Genomic DNA, 12,604 nt, shown 5'->3' with positions numbered 1-12,604 from the left:
CACAAACCTGGAGAGGCTGCAAGTGTGAAGGTAGGCAGGTGGAGGCTGGCTGAGGAAAAACTGAGCTTGGTGGGGCAGATGGGAGCGGGACTCCTCTTCTAAGCCATTTATGCAGATTTTCTTGTGGAGGCCTAAGCTGGTGCCTCTTGTGCATTTTGCGCACAAAGCAAGCTCCTTTGTGCATTTGGGCTAACTCCTCCATACAATAGTCTTTATGAGCGCAAGAGTCCCTCCAAAATAGACCTCTCACTTCTGGGAGCTTGCACCACCTCCCTCTCATTAAAACAGGGGCAGGCAACTTAGTGCCCTCCATCTTTGCTGGACTACAACTCCCATCAGCCCTAGCCATCTTGGCAACTGGCCAGAAATGATGGGTGTTGTAGTCCAAAAACATTTAAAAGGGCATATTGTCTTCCTTCCCCTCCTTTTTTTTTTTTTTGCCAGAACCCACAGAAAGGCACATCAATGTTTCCCCATCAACCTTTCCCACAGTTACAAATGTCACCTGCCTCTTATGTGGATTCTTCCCACACACTTCAAAGCTAATTAGGATATGTGCTTTAATTAGCTTCCTAGTATTGCTTGGGGGATTTGGCACCAGCTACAGGGCGGGAATCCCGCTGTGGGGTGCAGTGAGAAGGAAGAGAAGTATCCCCCACTTCCCGTATCTGGAATGCTAATATGTAACCCCCACTTCCAGTATCTGGAATGCTAATATGTAACCCCCACTTCCCGTATTTGGAATGCTAATATGTGCAAATGCAAGACTAGAGCTGGATCAGAGCCTGTGTTCTGCCACCCAAGGCGGGCCTTTTAATCATTACCCTATTTTTCTCACTGCTTGGCAAGAGCAGGGGCAGAATAGGCAAAGCTAGACCAGGATTGTGCCACTTTAAGCAATACTATGGGCAGCATTCACATGTAATGCTGAATGGTTTAAATAGGGTGGTAAAGCAAGCTGACATTTTAATAACAACTACCTCGTGTGGATGCTGCAAAAAGCTTTAATGAGCAGGGATCCCCATCCCAGAATAAAGGCCCATCTGGATGCACCCCACAGATTTCCCCCAGGATTCACTATGCTGCTGGACAATGAATGTGGGGAGGATTGTGTCTCACATAAACTAGTAATGGGACAGGGTTGGGAGGGAAAGAAGCCATTCAAGGCTCTTCCTTCAGGCCAACTTAGACATTTCAATCTGATTGCATCTATTTCATACCGGTTCTTGAATTGTTACCTACCACGTACCCTCAGGAGAGGGCCAGCTCGAAATTGAAGTATCACATGAGGGATGCAGGTTAAGGAACAGCCGCTTCATATACTGCTCACACAACCAAGTTTCAGTAAGTCAGCAGTTCAGAGGCACAAGAACTGGCTCAACAGGATTCCAGTGCCTCTTTGCTTGCCACCTGGAATGGGACTCCTTGGGATCTTTGCTCCAAGTGTCACAAGGCTGCGAGCCTGATCCAGCCAGAGGGGAAGCCCCACCTTGGCTCTCAATTATTGATCCACCCCACTTTCCTCCCTCTTGCCCTCTAGTGTTGATGGAGCAGTGACCCCCATCAAGAGGGATGCTTGGCAGTAGGTGGCAAAGAAGCCCTTGAGTCCCCTGCTCTCCATCCAACACATTCTGGCTTGGCCACATTGCTCTTCCTAGATGTGATAAAAGGCTGTTGTGCTACATTTCACCATGAGAAGACCCCACCCAGGCTCCACCAGTCACTCACTGCTAAAAACCACCACCTGCAAGTTACAGAGGGGCCACATGTGCATGAGGGCAGGGCAGGGCGCCATCAGCACAGTTAAGTCATCAAGCTTATCAGGATGCAGGTCCTGATGTGGCTGCATGCTTCAACATCCCCATAAAAAAACAGAATGCAAAAAACAACAGCAAAAGGCACCAGGCTAGTCTATACACAGGGAGTTGGAGGGAGAGAATCATTTGAACGCACTGTACTAAGATGTAGCACAGGGTGGCCACAGGACCCCTATGGCTCCTGGATAGATTGCACAGTGGTCCTTCTAGGACCGTCTGTTTGCCCCCTGCCCCCCAGGGCTGCAAACAGCCAAATAACATTATACCCTAAAATGGATTGTGAATCTAGACTAGTCCTATAATCCTCAAAGTACAGACACATTGGAATTCTGCCACCCAGACTGATATGCCTCCCCAAAATAAAGCCAAAACAATGATATGCCATCAAGTGGTAGGGAAGTTCCTGAAGACTTCAGCTTGCATAAAAATGCATGCAGTCTCTCTGTCTCTGCCCCCCCCCCCGTGCTTGAAATTCTGATGCTCATAGGAGCCAACTCCCAGGGGCTATGGGGTCTTCACCTCCCCCCAATAAAATATTTGAGGGGGCCAAGACACCCCCTTCAAAGTTGACGGGTATTGCCATTCAAAGGGTGTGAATATACCACATCATGTGATTATGTTGGGGGGCTTACCTGTCTCCCCCAATATTTTGTTCAAGTTGGCCAACTCTGCCCGTTTCTTTCATTTACTGTATTATTCCAACTTGGGACAGCAACGGTGTTGTTGTTGTTAATGATCACATTTCTGCCCTGCTCTTCTTGCCAATGGAGTGTGACTGGTGCGTTTCCCCCCTCCCCCAATTTTTTCTGCAAGATTTGTTGGAAGTAGGTGACTCCTGCTGACCCCACATTTGGAAGGTGGGACCTGAATCATGTGAAGGGTGGGGAGGTTTGCTTCCTTTCTTTGGAGCTTTCCCTCACCCCAGTGCTCAGTCAATGACTTAAGTTTCCCCTAGGACCCCCTGAAAACACCTTGCTGCCCTGTCTTGCTTGCTCTCCTCAGGGTGAGATTTGATGCCACAGTCAGTCTCCCTCCCTCCCGCCCGACGCAGGTTTGGTGGAGAGACTGCTGGGTGGACTGCCTTGCTTGGGCTGAAGGGCTTTCCCACCCCATGGATCCATCCCTTTCAACAGACAGCTTCCTCCCCAAAGTCGGTCTGGGAATGAAGTGTCATGACATTTTGTGGGGCTCCACCTTGCCACCAAGATTGCAATCTTATGCACATTTCCAAAAGGTGCAGATTTACTTCATTCTCAGTTTGCGGCTTGCACAGCCTGGCCCTTTCCACCTGGCCCTTTGCAGACCCTAGACAAGGCCAAGGATGGGTAGACTTGCAGCTTCTAAGATCTACTTGCTTTTTTGACTAGAACACGAAGGTAACTCAGCTGGATCCAGGAACAAAATAATAGTTCAGTACCCTACCTCCACCTCCACCTCAGTATTGTAATTCAGAAAATGGGCTACCTCTGCCCAGGAATTCAGAAGCACCCAAGAAGAGCCAGTCGTCCTGACACACACAAAACCTTATTTCTCCACGCCAGTAGCCGAATTTAGGGGTTTTGTTATTATTACTGGTCCGCACGGCGGTCCCCGGCTGCAGACCACCCTCTACCCACCCCGGCCTCGCCCACCGCTCGGCTCTCAGCCCCTGGCGTCGGAGGGCGGCCGCTCTCCCATGGCAGGTTCCTCGAAAGTAGCGCCGTCGGAGCTGCGCAGGCAGGGCCTCCCCGCTCGCTTGCTCACTCACCCAGGTTGACGAAGCTCATGACGGTGTCGGCGCCGTCGGCGGCCCGGCTCCGCGGGGGACTCCTAGCCCAGCTCGGCGTCCAGGGGCTGCCCTCCTCCTCCTCGTCGTCGTCGTCTTCGTCCTGGCTTGCCATCGCGCGGTACAGGTCGAGCATGAAGAGCGGCGCGGCCGAGGGCGGCTGCCGTTGCTGCTGCTGCCGGGCGGCGGCTTTGGTGCCCGTCGGGGCGGGTCGCGTCCGGGGCCGGGGTCTGCCCGGCAGGCCCAGCAGGGCCAGGATCTCGCGCTGCATCTCGCGCCGCTCTCGCCCGCTGAGCCGGCGCTGCTGGGGCGGCTGCTGCTGCTGCGGGCAGGAGGCGGCGGCGCGGCTCGACGCCCGGCGGGCCCAGGGCTCTCCCGCCAGCAGCAGCAGCAACAGCATGGGGAAGAGCAAGGGGATCGGGGCCGGCGGGAGCCGCATCCTGGCGCCCAGCTCGGCGGTGGCAGCAGCAGCCCGGCCAGGGCGCAGGCGGATCCGGCGCGCCGCGGCCGTCGGGGCGGCCCTTTAAGCGGCTTGAGGCGGGAAGCACGTGCTGCTGCTCGTCGGACGGGCTGGGCGGCCGCTCGCTTGCTCCGGCCCTGCCCTCCGCCGAGCGACGGTGAGGGGCCCTGAGCGCGTGCAGAGTGCCTCCCCCGCGGCCAGGAGCGAAGCTCCCTTGGATCGGTTCCCAGGGAAGGGAGGCTCCCGAGCCGCCGACGCGCCCCGGGAGGCCCCGGGAGGAGGCCGCGCGGCTGCGAGGGCCACCTCCCCGCCTTCTTTCACACAGATCCGCCTGAGCCGGCACCGCCCGCCTCCTCAGCAGCAGCTGCTGCTGCTGGGATGCAGACGGGCATCGCCTCGGGGCAGAGACCGCAATTCTTTTGCCACGAAGAGGCAGAGCCATGATGGCGGCACAAAAGTGCAGCTCGGTGGCAGCCTGAAGGAGGGTGGTTGCGTGTCCGTCCTCTTTCTTGGGGGCACCCACAGAGGACAAGAGAGACCGAAGGGCGGCATATCGGGCACCAGAGCTCTCTGGGCGAGCAGGTGCTGCTACCTTACGGTCAGGGGTCCCGAGTGCAAGAAGAACCAAGAACCGCCTGCGCAAGTGAAAGGTATCGTGGGTCTCTTGGAGTCCATTTCCCATTAGCCCCCCCAGCCAGCATTTCTAGCTGTCGGGGGCGATGGGAGTTTAAGGTTGTGCTCACTCACGCTCCCGTTGACTGTGCTTTGACTGCGTTTCCGGTGCTGGGGTTTTCACCCGTGGTCGGAGTTAGTTCTCCAAAATGCACGTGTATCCCGTACTTTGTTATAAGAGACTGCTGCTCGAAGCCGTTGCTTCTCAAACCAGGCAGCTTCACGCCGACTGGAGTCCTTAAGCCACTCCTAATTAATCTCTGGCCAAGGTGTGAACACCTGTGCAGAGAGCAAAGGCGCGCCCCGCCACAAAGGGAGTAAGCTGTGCTGATATGAACAGGTAGCGTGGAAAGAGGGGTGAGACAACTTCATTGCCCTCCAAGGGGGTAATGTGAGCACACCCACAGAAACTGTTTTAACTGGCTTATTAGCCGTCTTGCTCTGAATTGCTTGGTTGCAATTCTGCTTCTTCCCGACAGATAGAGGACTCTCCACGGGAACTCTCAGCGCTGGTAGGACTCCTCAGATTGGTTCTCTACACTGAGTTTATAACAATCCTCTTCTCCTGTGCTCTTTCCTTTCATGATGCAAAATAACATTTGCAAGCCATTCTGGAAACTCTCCACAACCCCCGGCAGAACAGCAAGATAACAATTCTATATAGATATGGCACCCACCCACCCGTCTGCAACTATCTAAGTCCATGATGGTCAACATACTCTGCTAAAACAGGATAGGGGGACACAATGTAGGGGAAAATAATGGTTTTAGACTATTCTGAAACTACTATCCATAAATTTCATCACTCAAGATTCCACTATTATATGAGTGGGCCAGTCCCTGTTCCCAAGATTTAATCAGGCTTGGGGAACCTGCTGAAATTGACCTTGGCAAATTCCTGCAAGAAATTACCTGATCTTGGACAAAATGTGGGTGTGGGGGGACAGAACTTAGTTATACATGGGAGTTTGCACTTCTCTGAATGTCAAGACATGGTTGGTGACAGCTTATATGTATCAAAACACACATTTAAACACATATCTATGAGAGAAATTTCATTTTTAAGTTAGGGTTGGCTGAACTATTTCTTGTTTGTTTCACTTCCATTGATATCAACTGTTTTGTTTTGGCAATGTTTTGGAGGATGAAACAATATTCTTTGATGGAGAAGGGAACTGGAAAATCTGCCATTTTGTTTCCCCCAGAAATCCCTGTTATGAGGTGCTGTTTGAATTCTGAGGAAATTGTAAAAGCTGCCATCATAAAGAATGGTTGCCTCCTTTGCTGTTCATTTGGAGCTGCCATTATAGTGGACAGCAGAGTGTCTGTGACACAATGTACACAATGTACACTTTTATGAAGTGGATTCACTGCCCCCGCCCTGGCAACCTCATTGCTTGAGGGATGCAATGTTAAATACTCCCTCTAAGAAAAGACAAAGACAGGGAAAATATTTGGAAAAAGAACCATATCCTGCAATCCTATTATTAAATATTAACAATTTCTTCTTCTTCTCTTGTCAATTGTATATCACAAAAATACGTTTGCAGTAATATTAGTGGTCAATGTATACGTTATTGGTTCGTGAATTGGTTTAAATGAAAGCAAAAAGGAAACAGGATAGAACATTCAACATCACATGGCTAAATGTCTAATCAGGAGCCCTTGTGGTTGTGCTTAGATTCAGTATAATAGTCATTTTTCCTCTTGTGTTACTAATGAAACAATAAAGATTTGGTATAGTGATGAAAGTGGGGGTTAAAAGTGAAGATAATAATTTATGTTTAAATTATTTTATAATTTAATTATAGAATCATAGAATCATAGAGTTGGAAGAGACCACAAGGGCCATCGAGTCCAACCCCCTGCCAAGCAGGAACCACCATTTAATTATAATTAATTCTAAAATATAATTATTTTATAATTTATTACATTTATTTCAACCAGATTAAGCCAAATGCTGATTGTTCATTTTCTGGAATACTAGGATATGTTATGAAATTAAACCACACCGGGATAAAGCCATCTTTATTTGTCCACATGTCAACTGTTGTTTATTTGTTATATCTGAAGGAGGGATGGTTCCCAAACTGTTTTATACCAATTGTCTATTGTTATGTCGGAAAGGTCTTTCCAGTGTCTGGTTATGTTGGGTCTTGTCACTTGTACTAAATGGCTTATTAATCCTTTATTATGTAGATCCAGATTGTTGTCTTGAAATATATTTGATGAAGCTAATTCTGGTTTGATTTCCAATTGTTGTTATTTTATTAATTTCTTGGAATATCACATTCCAGAAAGGCTGGGTTTTTGTAAATCCCCACCTCATGTGGAGAGTTGTACTGGGCGTTGGGCAGCCCCTCCAGCAATGTGGTGAGGCACCAGGATGGATCATTGCCAGCTTCCTAGAGGTTAGGTAAAACCTACGAGTTTTTACAGTTAATTCTCTATCACTCACCAAAATAAATAGGTTTTTTGTCCATTCCATTGAGCTAGCTCAAGGTTATAGCCAAAATTGAATTCATGTTGATAGGGTCAAGTAAACCCACTGATGCACAGAGTAGAATTTTATAGATGTTATATCTGGTCCTTGTCCTTCTGGGACTATTACAATGGTAGCTGCTATACTGGTAATTGGGCTAGCCAAAAAAGTGTGGATTTGGTGGAGTAGCAGCCAAGGGGTTTGTAAGTTTCTTAGTTTAGTCTGTATTTCTTGATCTGATAGTGGTGTATTTTTGTTATAAAACTCACATGATCGGTATTTGATATTTAGCTAAATGTGAACTATTTTGTGCCTCTACAGCTTTATTTAAAAGGTTTAATAGGTGTTCCATATCATGGGGGGGGGGCATGGATGGAAGGGAGGAAAAGTTGAGCAGTAAAGAACTACACAATGAGTTAAGCCCCAGAGAACTCAGTTGGTTTTTCTCCAAAGTAATATGCCAAAGAACCAGTGAAAAAAATGTGAAAAAATATGCAACTTCAGCATAACAAAAGTAGTCCTGAACAATAAATAAAATATTTTAAAAAAACCAAACTGAACAATTTCCACATAAATCACAGCAAAATCTAAAATATACAAGAAACCAACAGCAGCAACTCCCCTCCCAACAACCCCCCCCCAAAAACCCCATCCCAGTTCTTTCATTCTGAAAGTGGCAGTTTGGGCCAAGGGCAGTTGGCACCCATGGTTGCCATGGCAATGGGGTTCTGAGCCTGACTCACTGTGAAGCAGGCATCAGGTCCTTGTGGTACCTCTCTGGACTTGGCTGCAGGCAGAGGTGAGTCTCTCCTGCCAGTTGACTTGTGCTAGGGCCCTCGAGAAGAGATGATTCAGAGTAAGTGTTGACACCTCCAGCCACAGTTTGGAGGTGGAAACAGACCTACTGGGTCAAAATTTTCAGAGTCCCCCAGACCTGACTGCACCCTGGCCCCAACTGGCATGGAGTGTAGCTGAGCACCCACCCAGTCCATCCCTCTCTCAGACTCAGATGCATTTCTGCTCTCCTTTGCAGAATGTCCAAGAGACACTCATCTGCTGCGTGTCAGAGAAGAGGTGATTCCAGTGGCTCCTCTTGCAAGGTATGACATCTGGCTTCCTATCTATTATGATTAAAAGCAGCCCCATCAATACACATATGCAGAATTTAGCAGTGTTTCTTAAGCTGGGAAAAGAAGCGTCTCTGCCCCCAAAGAGGTGATGATGAAGGGGAGAGAGAAGAGTAGGAAACAGATGGCATAACTTGGATTAGTATTCAAGGGTTTCCATACTGAAAGTGGGGAAGAGTGGAATCCACATGACCTTGGGGGTTTTTTGGGGGGGGTGTCCTCTATGATGGTGCACCTGTCACTTGATCCTTTGGCACCCTGAATCCAGTTGAGCCCTGCATCTCCCTGGAGCATGACACTAAGGATTCAGCATGTGACCTATTAGCTGAAGTCAGTGGAAAGAGAAGTTGTTGGAGAAAGGGTGCATCTAGGATTAGGAGCATTTTAAAACTTCAGAAGCTGAGCTTGCCTGTGAGCATCTATGTGCCTTATATGGAGCCAGACTATTAGTCTATTCAGCTCAGGACACTCTAGCTCTCCAAGACCCCCAACAAAATTCAGCTCCGGCACCTGAGAGCCTTTTAGATATGGGGATACCAGGGATAGAACTGGGGAACCTTGTGTAGTCTAGGCATGTGCTCTGCCCCTTGATCGGGGCTCCTCCTGTAAGTAAAAGGCTGTGGTCTTGGATAAGAGGGAATTTAGCAACTGCATCTTGTCATGCCAGAGTCCTGCCAAATCTCTTCTTCACACATATGAAATTTACATGTCGCAGCCTCCACAAAGCACAACTTCTGGATGTTAGGCTGCTTGAAAAGGCACAGGAGCAGAGCCTGGAGAACAACTGACAACTTTGTTTGCTTGTTCCCTGTTGGGCCCTGGAAGAACAACCCCATTTGTATTGATTTAAAAAGGGGCAATTGTGGCTCTGGATTCGAGGCCTGTGTGTTTACATGGTTGCCAGGACACAGACGTTGTGAGCTGGTCTTGCCCATTCAGAAGCCAGCTAAAGGTTCCAATGCTGCTCAGGGATTGGCTCACTAATTGCTTCCCCTCCCCTGTTGAAGTTCTCTTTCTGTCTCTATAGGGCAGGGAAATTGTGATGGTAGCATTGCTCTGAGAAAGCCAGAAAAAAAGAAATGTTTTAATTGATGAAGTATTGGGTTACTGAGTGTGTGCACTCCACAGCTCTGGAGGGCAGTGTCAACTTACTTGCAGGGTTGCCAGATTACAAGAATATTGCTATAATCATTGCCTACATAATTACTGCCAAACCCCATGTTGCCAATTTCAAGTTCATAAATGCAAGTGCTTTGCTCAAAAAGAAAAAAGCAGGGCCCAATTATCTGTGGAAACAGCAAACTTCCATCTTTACATCCATTTCTTTACATCCATTACAACATGCCACCATTGGCTTAGTGGGACCACAGACAAGGTGTTTTGTATTGGCTGCAGTATAATAGAGAAAGTGGAATATTTTTCTCCCTTCTCATGACACCGGAACTTTTGGACATCCAATGAAGCTGAATGTTGGAAGGTTCGGGACAGACAAAAGAAAACTTTCTTCACGTAACATAGTTAAACTATGGAACTCACTCCTACAGGGGGCAGTGATGGCAATCAACTTGGATGGATTTAAAAGAGGACTGGACAAGTTAATGGATAAGCCTATCAACTGCAACAATGCTCTGCCTCTACAGTAGGAGGCAGTAATATTTCAGAATACCAGTTGCTGGAAACCACGAAGAGAGTTCTCTTGTGTTCCTGTCCTGCTTGTGGGCTTTGCACAGGCTCCCAATATAGTTTGGGCAGTCTAAGTATGGAAATGAGCACATTCTAACCTTTTATCATTTGTACACATGTCCTTGATGCTGCCTGTCATTTAAGTGCTTCATACACACATTTACCTAACATGTCCAGTTCCCCCATTTTCCCAACTGCACAACAAAACAAAGCAAAACCAAACGCTGCTGTGAGTTGCCCTCCTGTGCTTTGAAAGGGCAGAGCAGATAGAACATCATCCCTTTAGAAGCGCAACAGCCAGGAGCATGGTGAGTTGGTCTCTCTTACTGCAGAGGCCCTTTAGAAGACAGTGGACTGGTTAACTTGCCCATAATTTGTGGCTGTCTGGTACACATCTGTTGGTTTCTATGGTTTGGAAGTGGTTCCCAAATGGGGTGGGGTACTGCCCCCTGGGAGGCAGTGGGATTACCTAGAGGATTGGTAAGGGGCAAGGGTTTGGAAAGCTGGTACCACTGGAAGTTCATCAATTTTGTTGAATTACGCTAAATAGTTTTAATTGAATTTTGAATAAATGTGCAATTAATTGTCACTGTTTTGAATTTGAATTTTGTTGTCTTCCATAGTGGGTCATTCTGAATGTTTTTTATAGGGCAGGGGGCACTGGGGATGATCTTACGGAACCAAGTAGCGGAGGCTCAAAAAGAGTTTTGGAACCACTGCATTCGAACAAATAATCACAGAGAAAGCAGGCAGCTCCATTCTGTGCCAGAGGAGAAGTGACTGGCTGGGAAGACACACCTGTACTCTTAATGCTATTCCAGTGGCTTCTTCCATGGCATAAAAAAAGAGGCAAGTTTCTTTTTATTATTACTGCAAGCAATTTTAATACAAAAAGTGTCTTCTTTTTTTAAACAATTCATTGGTAGAGCTTCAGGTTCTGGCTCAATTAAACCAACTGAGAGAATCACACAGCAATATGGTCAGTCAGAGCAGGGGAAAGAGCAAAAGTTAATAAATACAGGAAGACCAAGTAGCCCCCAACTCCCTGCCCCTCCCCCTTCTTTACTGTCCCAAAGTTGGCTTTACTTTTTAAAACATCCCTCCCCTTCTTCTCCCCTCCACAATGGAAAAAATGATCATATAAAAGCGAGCTGGGGGGCGGAGGGGGCGGCGCACAAGTGGGGCTGCTGGTGATGCGCTTTAAAATTCCCAAGAACAAGCTCCTGTGCGTGTTGAAGGCAGCTCTGTCGTCTTCTTCTCCCCTGGAGTGTGGAGGGGCCTCTTGGACGTCAGTATGGTCAGAAGTGGCATTAACCAGTTGAGACAATAAATAGGAAACAATGCAGTTAAATAGCAGTTCGTGAACTAAAAAGTGAAGTCAGTTTTTTTTTGTTTTAACAGCAATGTGAGAGAAGAACCAAGTTTTGTGGGAACTCCCCGCTTTGGCTCCACTGCTCAAAGGTTTTGCTGTGTGTGCCCCAACCCCAGGCATCGTCCACACAGGTATGATGCTACTGGAGAGCTTCAAGTGTAAAATATTGAAAACATAGTATTAGTTGTTCTTTAAAAGCTCAGCGGCTGACAGTACTTTCATTTCGCTAAATACAGCATTTTAGTGAACTTCTTTACTTGTATGTAGCGTGTGTGCAATTTTTTTTTAATTTATTAGTTCAAACTTACTCCACTTTATCTTCAGGTAAAACCACAATGATTTCTTTTAAAAACTGGAAACAGAAGCCCCAGATCCCATTCACCTCACATTTCTCTCTTTTTGAGGTATCCATGATTTACAAAAAAGAAAAAAAGAAAAAAGAGAGAGAGAGAGAGAGAAAGAATTCCTTGAACACTGCTGGATATTCAGGTGTTGCTTTTAAATATAATTTACCTTGCTGAGACAGCAAGTTAAGTTTTTATAAAGATGCATTTAGGAAATAATCCTAAAAGATAAAGCAGGATCACTTCCTGCACTGCACAGAAATCCTATTTATATATTTTTTTTAACTTTTTGTTTTTACATTTTCACATCTTGACCTTTTGCTTGCTTCTATTCTCTCCCACATTTCGTTTTTTTTCCCTGGGCCCTCCCAGCGCTAAGGAGGTCACCAGAAGGCAAGTTTTATCTACATAAATATTCACATGAAAATAGTAACTTACAAAAAAAGAAAATTAACAGAACAAAATAAGGCAGCTTCATAACACAATTAATCTTTTACACTTTTAACAATATAATTTCTCCCATGTAGAATAAATATACATCCAATGTATGAAGCAGGGTTAAAAAATGGACACAGGTTTTTTTTGTTTGTGTGTGTGTATGTGTAGATGTGTGCATGGGGTCTTATTATCTCTTGGGGCCTGGCGTCTTGGGGGTGGCTGTGGTCGCTTTCTTAGAAATGGTGGGGATTTTGGAGGGCTTTGCCATGCCCCGTCGGGAGCTGCCCTGCCCCCCCGTTGCGCTGCTTTCGGAAGTGTCTGAGCAGGCTGACTGTGTCTCTAGGAGGTCAAAGTCAGATGCGTCGCTGCCCCGCCGGCTGCTGGCGCGGCTCCCGGCCCGGCTCCCTGCCCGGCTCTGAGGGCGACTGCTCGTTTTCTTAGGAT

At 47.4% G+C, this 12,604-nt stretch overlaps 2 protein-coding genes and 1 long non-coding RNA gene across 31 annotated transcripts in view; 1 reads left to right on the top strand and 2 right to left on the bottom strand.

Annotated features, from left to right (window-relative positions):
- LOC310683305 (bone morphogenetic protein 8B-like) overlaps positions 1-4,075 on the bottom strand; it is a 28,318-nt gene extending 24,243 nt beyond the window's left edge. The window contains exon 1 of the mRNA XM_083453138.1: positions 3,565-4,075. Within this exon, the coding sequence (XP_083309264.1) occupies positions 3,565-4,021 (457 nt within the window). The 5' untranslated portion in view covers positions 4,022-4,075. The remainder of the gene's footprint in view (positions 1-3,564) is intronic.
- The window catches only part of LOC310683326, a 27,727-nt gene extending 15,893 nt beyond the window's left edge, over positions 1-11,834 (top strand). Inside the window, exons 1-3 of one of the 8 annotated variants that reach the window (XR_014514355.1) lie at positions 4,185-4,199; positions 8,230-8,296; positions 10,656-11,834. This is a non-coding gene — a long non-coding RNA (uncharacterized lncRNA). Of the gene's footprint in view, positions 1-4,184; positions 4,200-4,377; positions 4,693-4,718; positions 5,227-6,669; positions 7,126-7,687; positions 8,297-10,655 lie in introns of those variants that run through there. The other 7 variants (XR_014514356.1, XR_014514357.1, XR_014514358.1 and 4 more) reach the window with 7 other exon arrangements.
- Positions 10,861-12,604, bottom strand: part of MACF1 (microtubule actin crosslinking factor 1) — a 291,764-nt gene continuing 290,020 nt past the window's right edge. For all 22 annotated transcript variants that reach the window (XR_014514346.1, XR_014514347.1, XM_083453050.1 and 19 more), the window contains one exon: positions 10,861-12,604. Coding sequence is in view for 20 of the 22 variants with exons in the window: in XM_083453050.1 (XP_083309176.1) it covers positions 12,348-12,604 (257 nt within the window). In the remaining 2 variants the exon portion in view is untranslated.

Source organism: Podarcis tiliguerta (genome assembly GCF_965153285.1).
Source record: "Podarcis tiliguerta genome assembly, chromosome: 8".
Classification (NCBI taxonomy): Eukaryota; Metazoa; Chordata; class Lepidosauria; order Squamata; family Lacertidae; genus Podarcis; species Podarcis tiliguerta.
The sequence above is the reverse complement of the archived record's forward strand: the minus strand, read 5'-3'. Positions and strand labels throughout refer to the sequence as shown.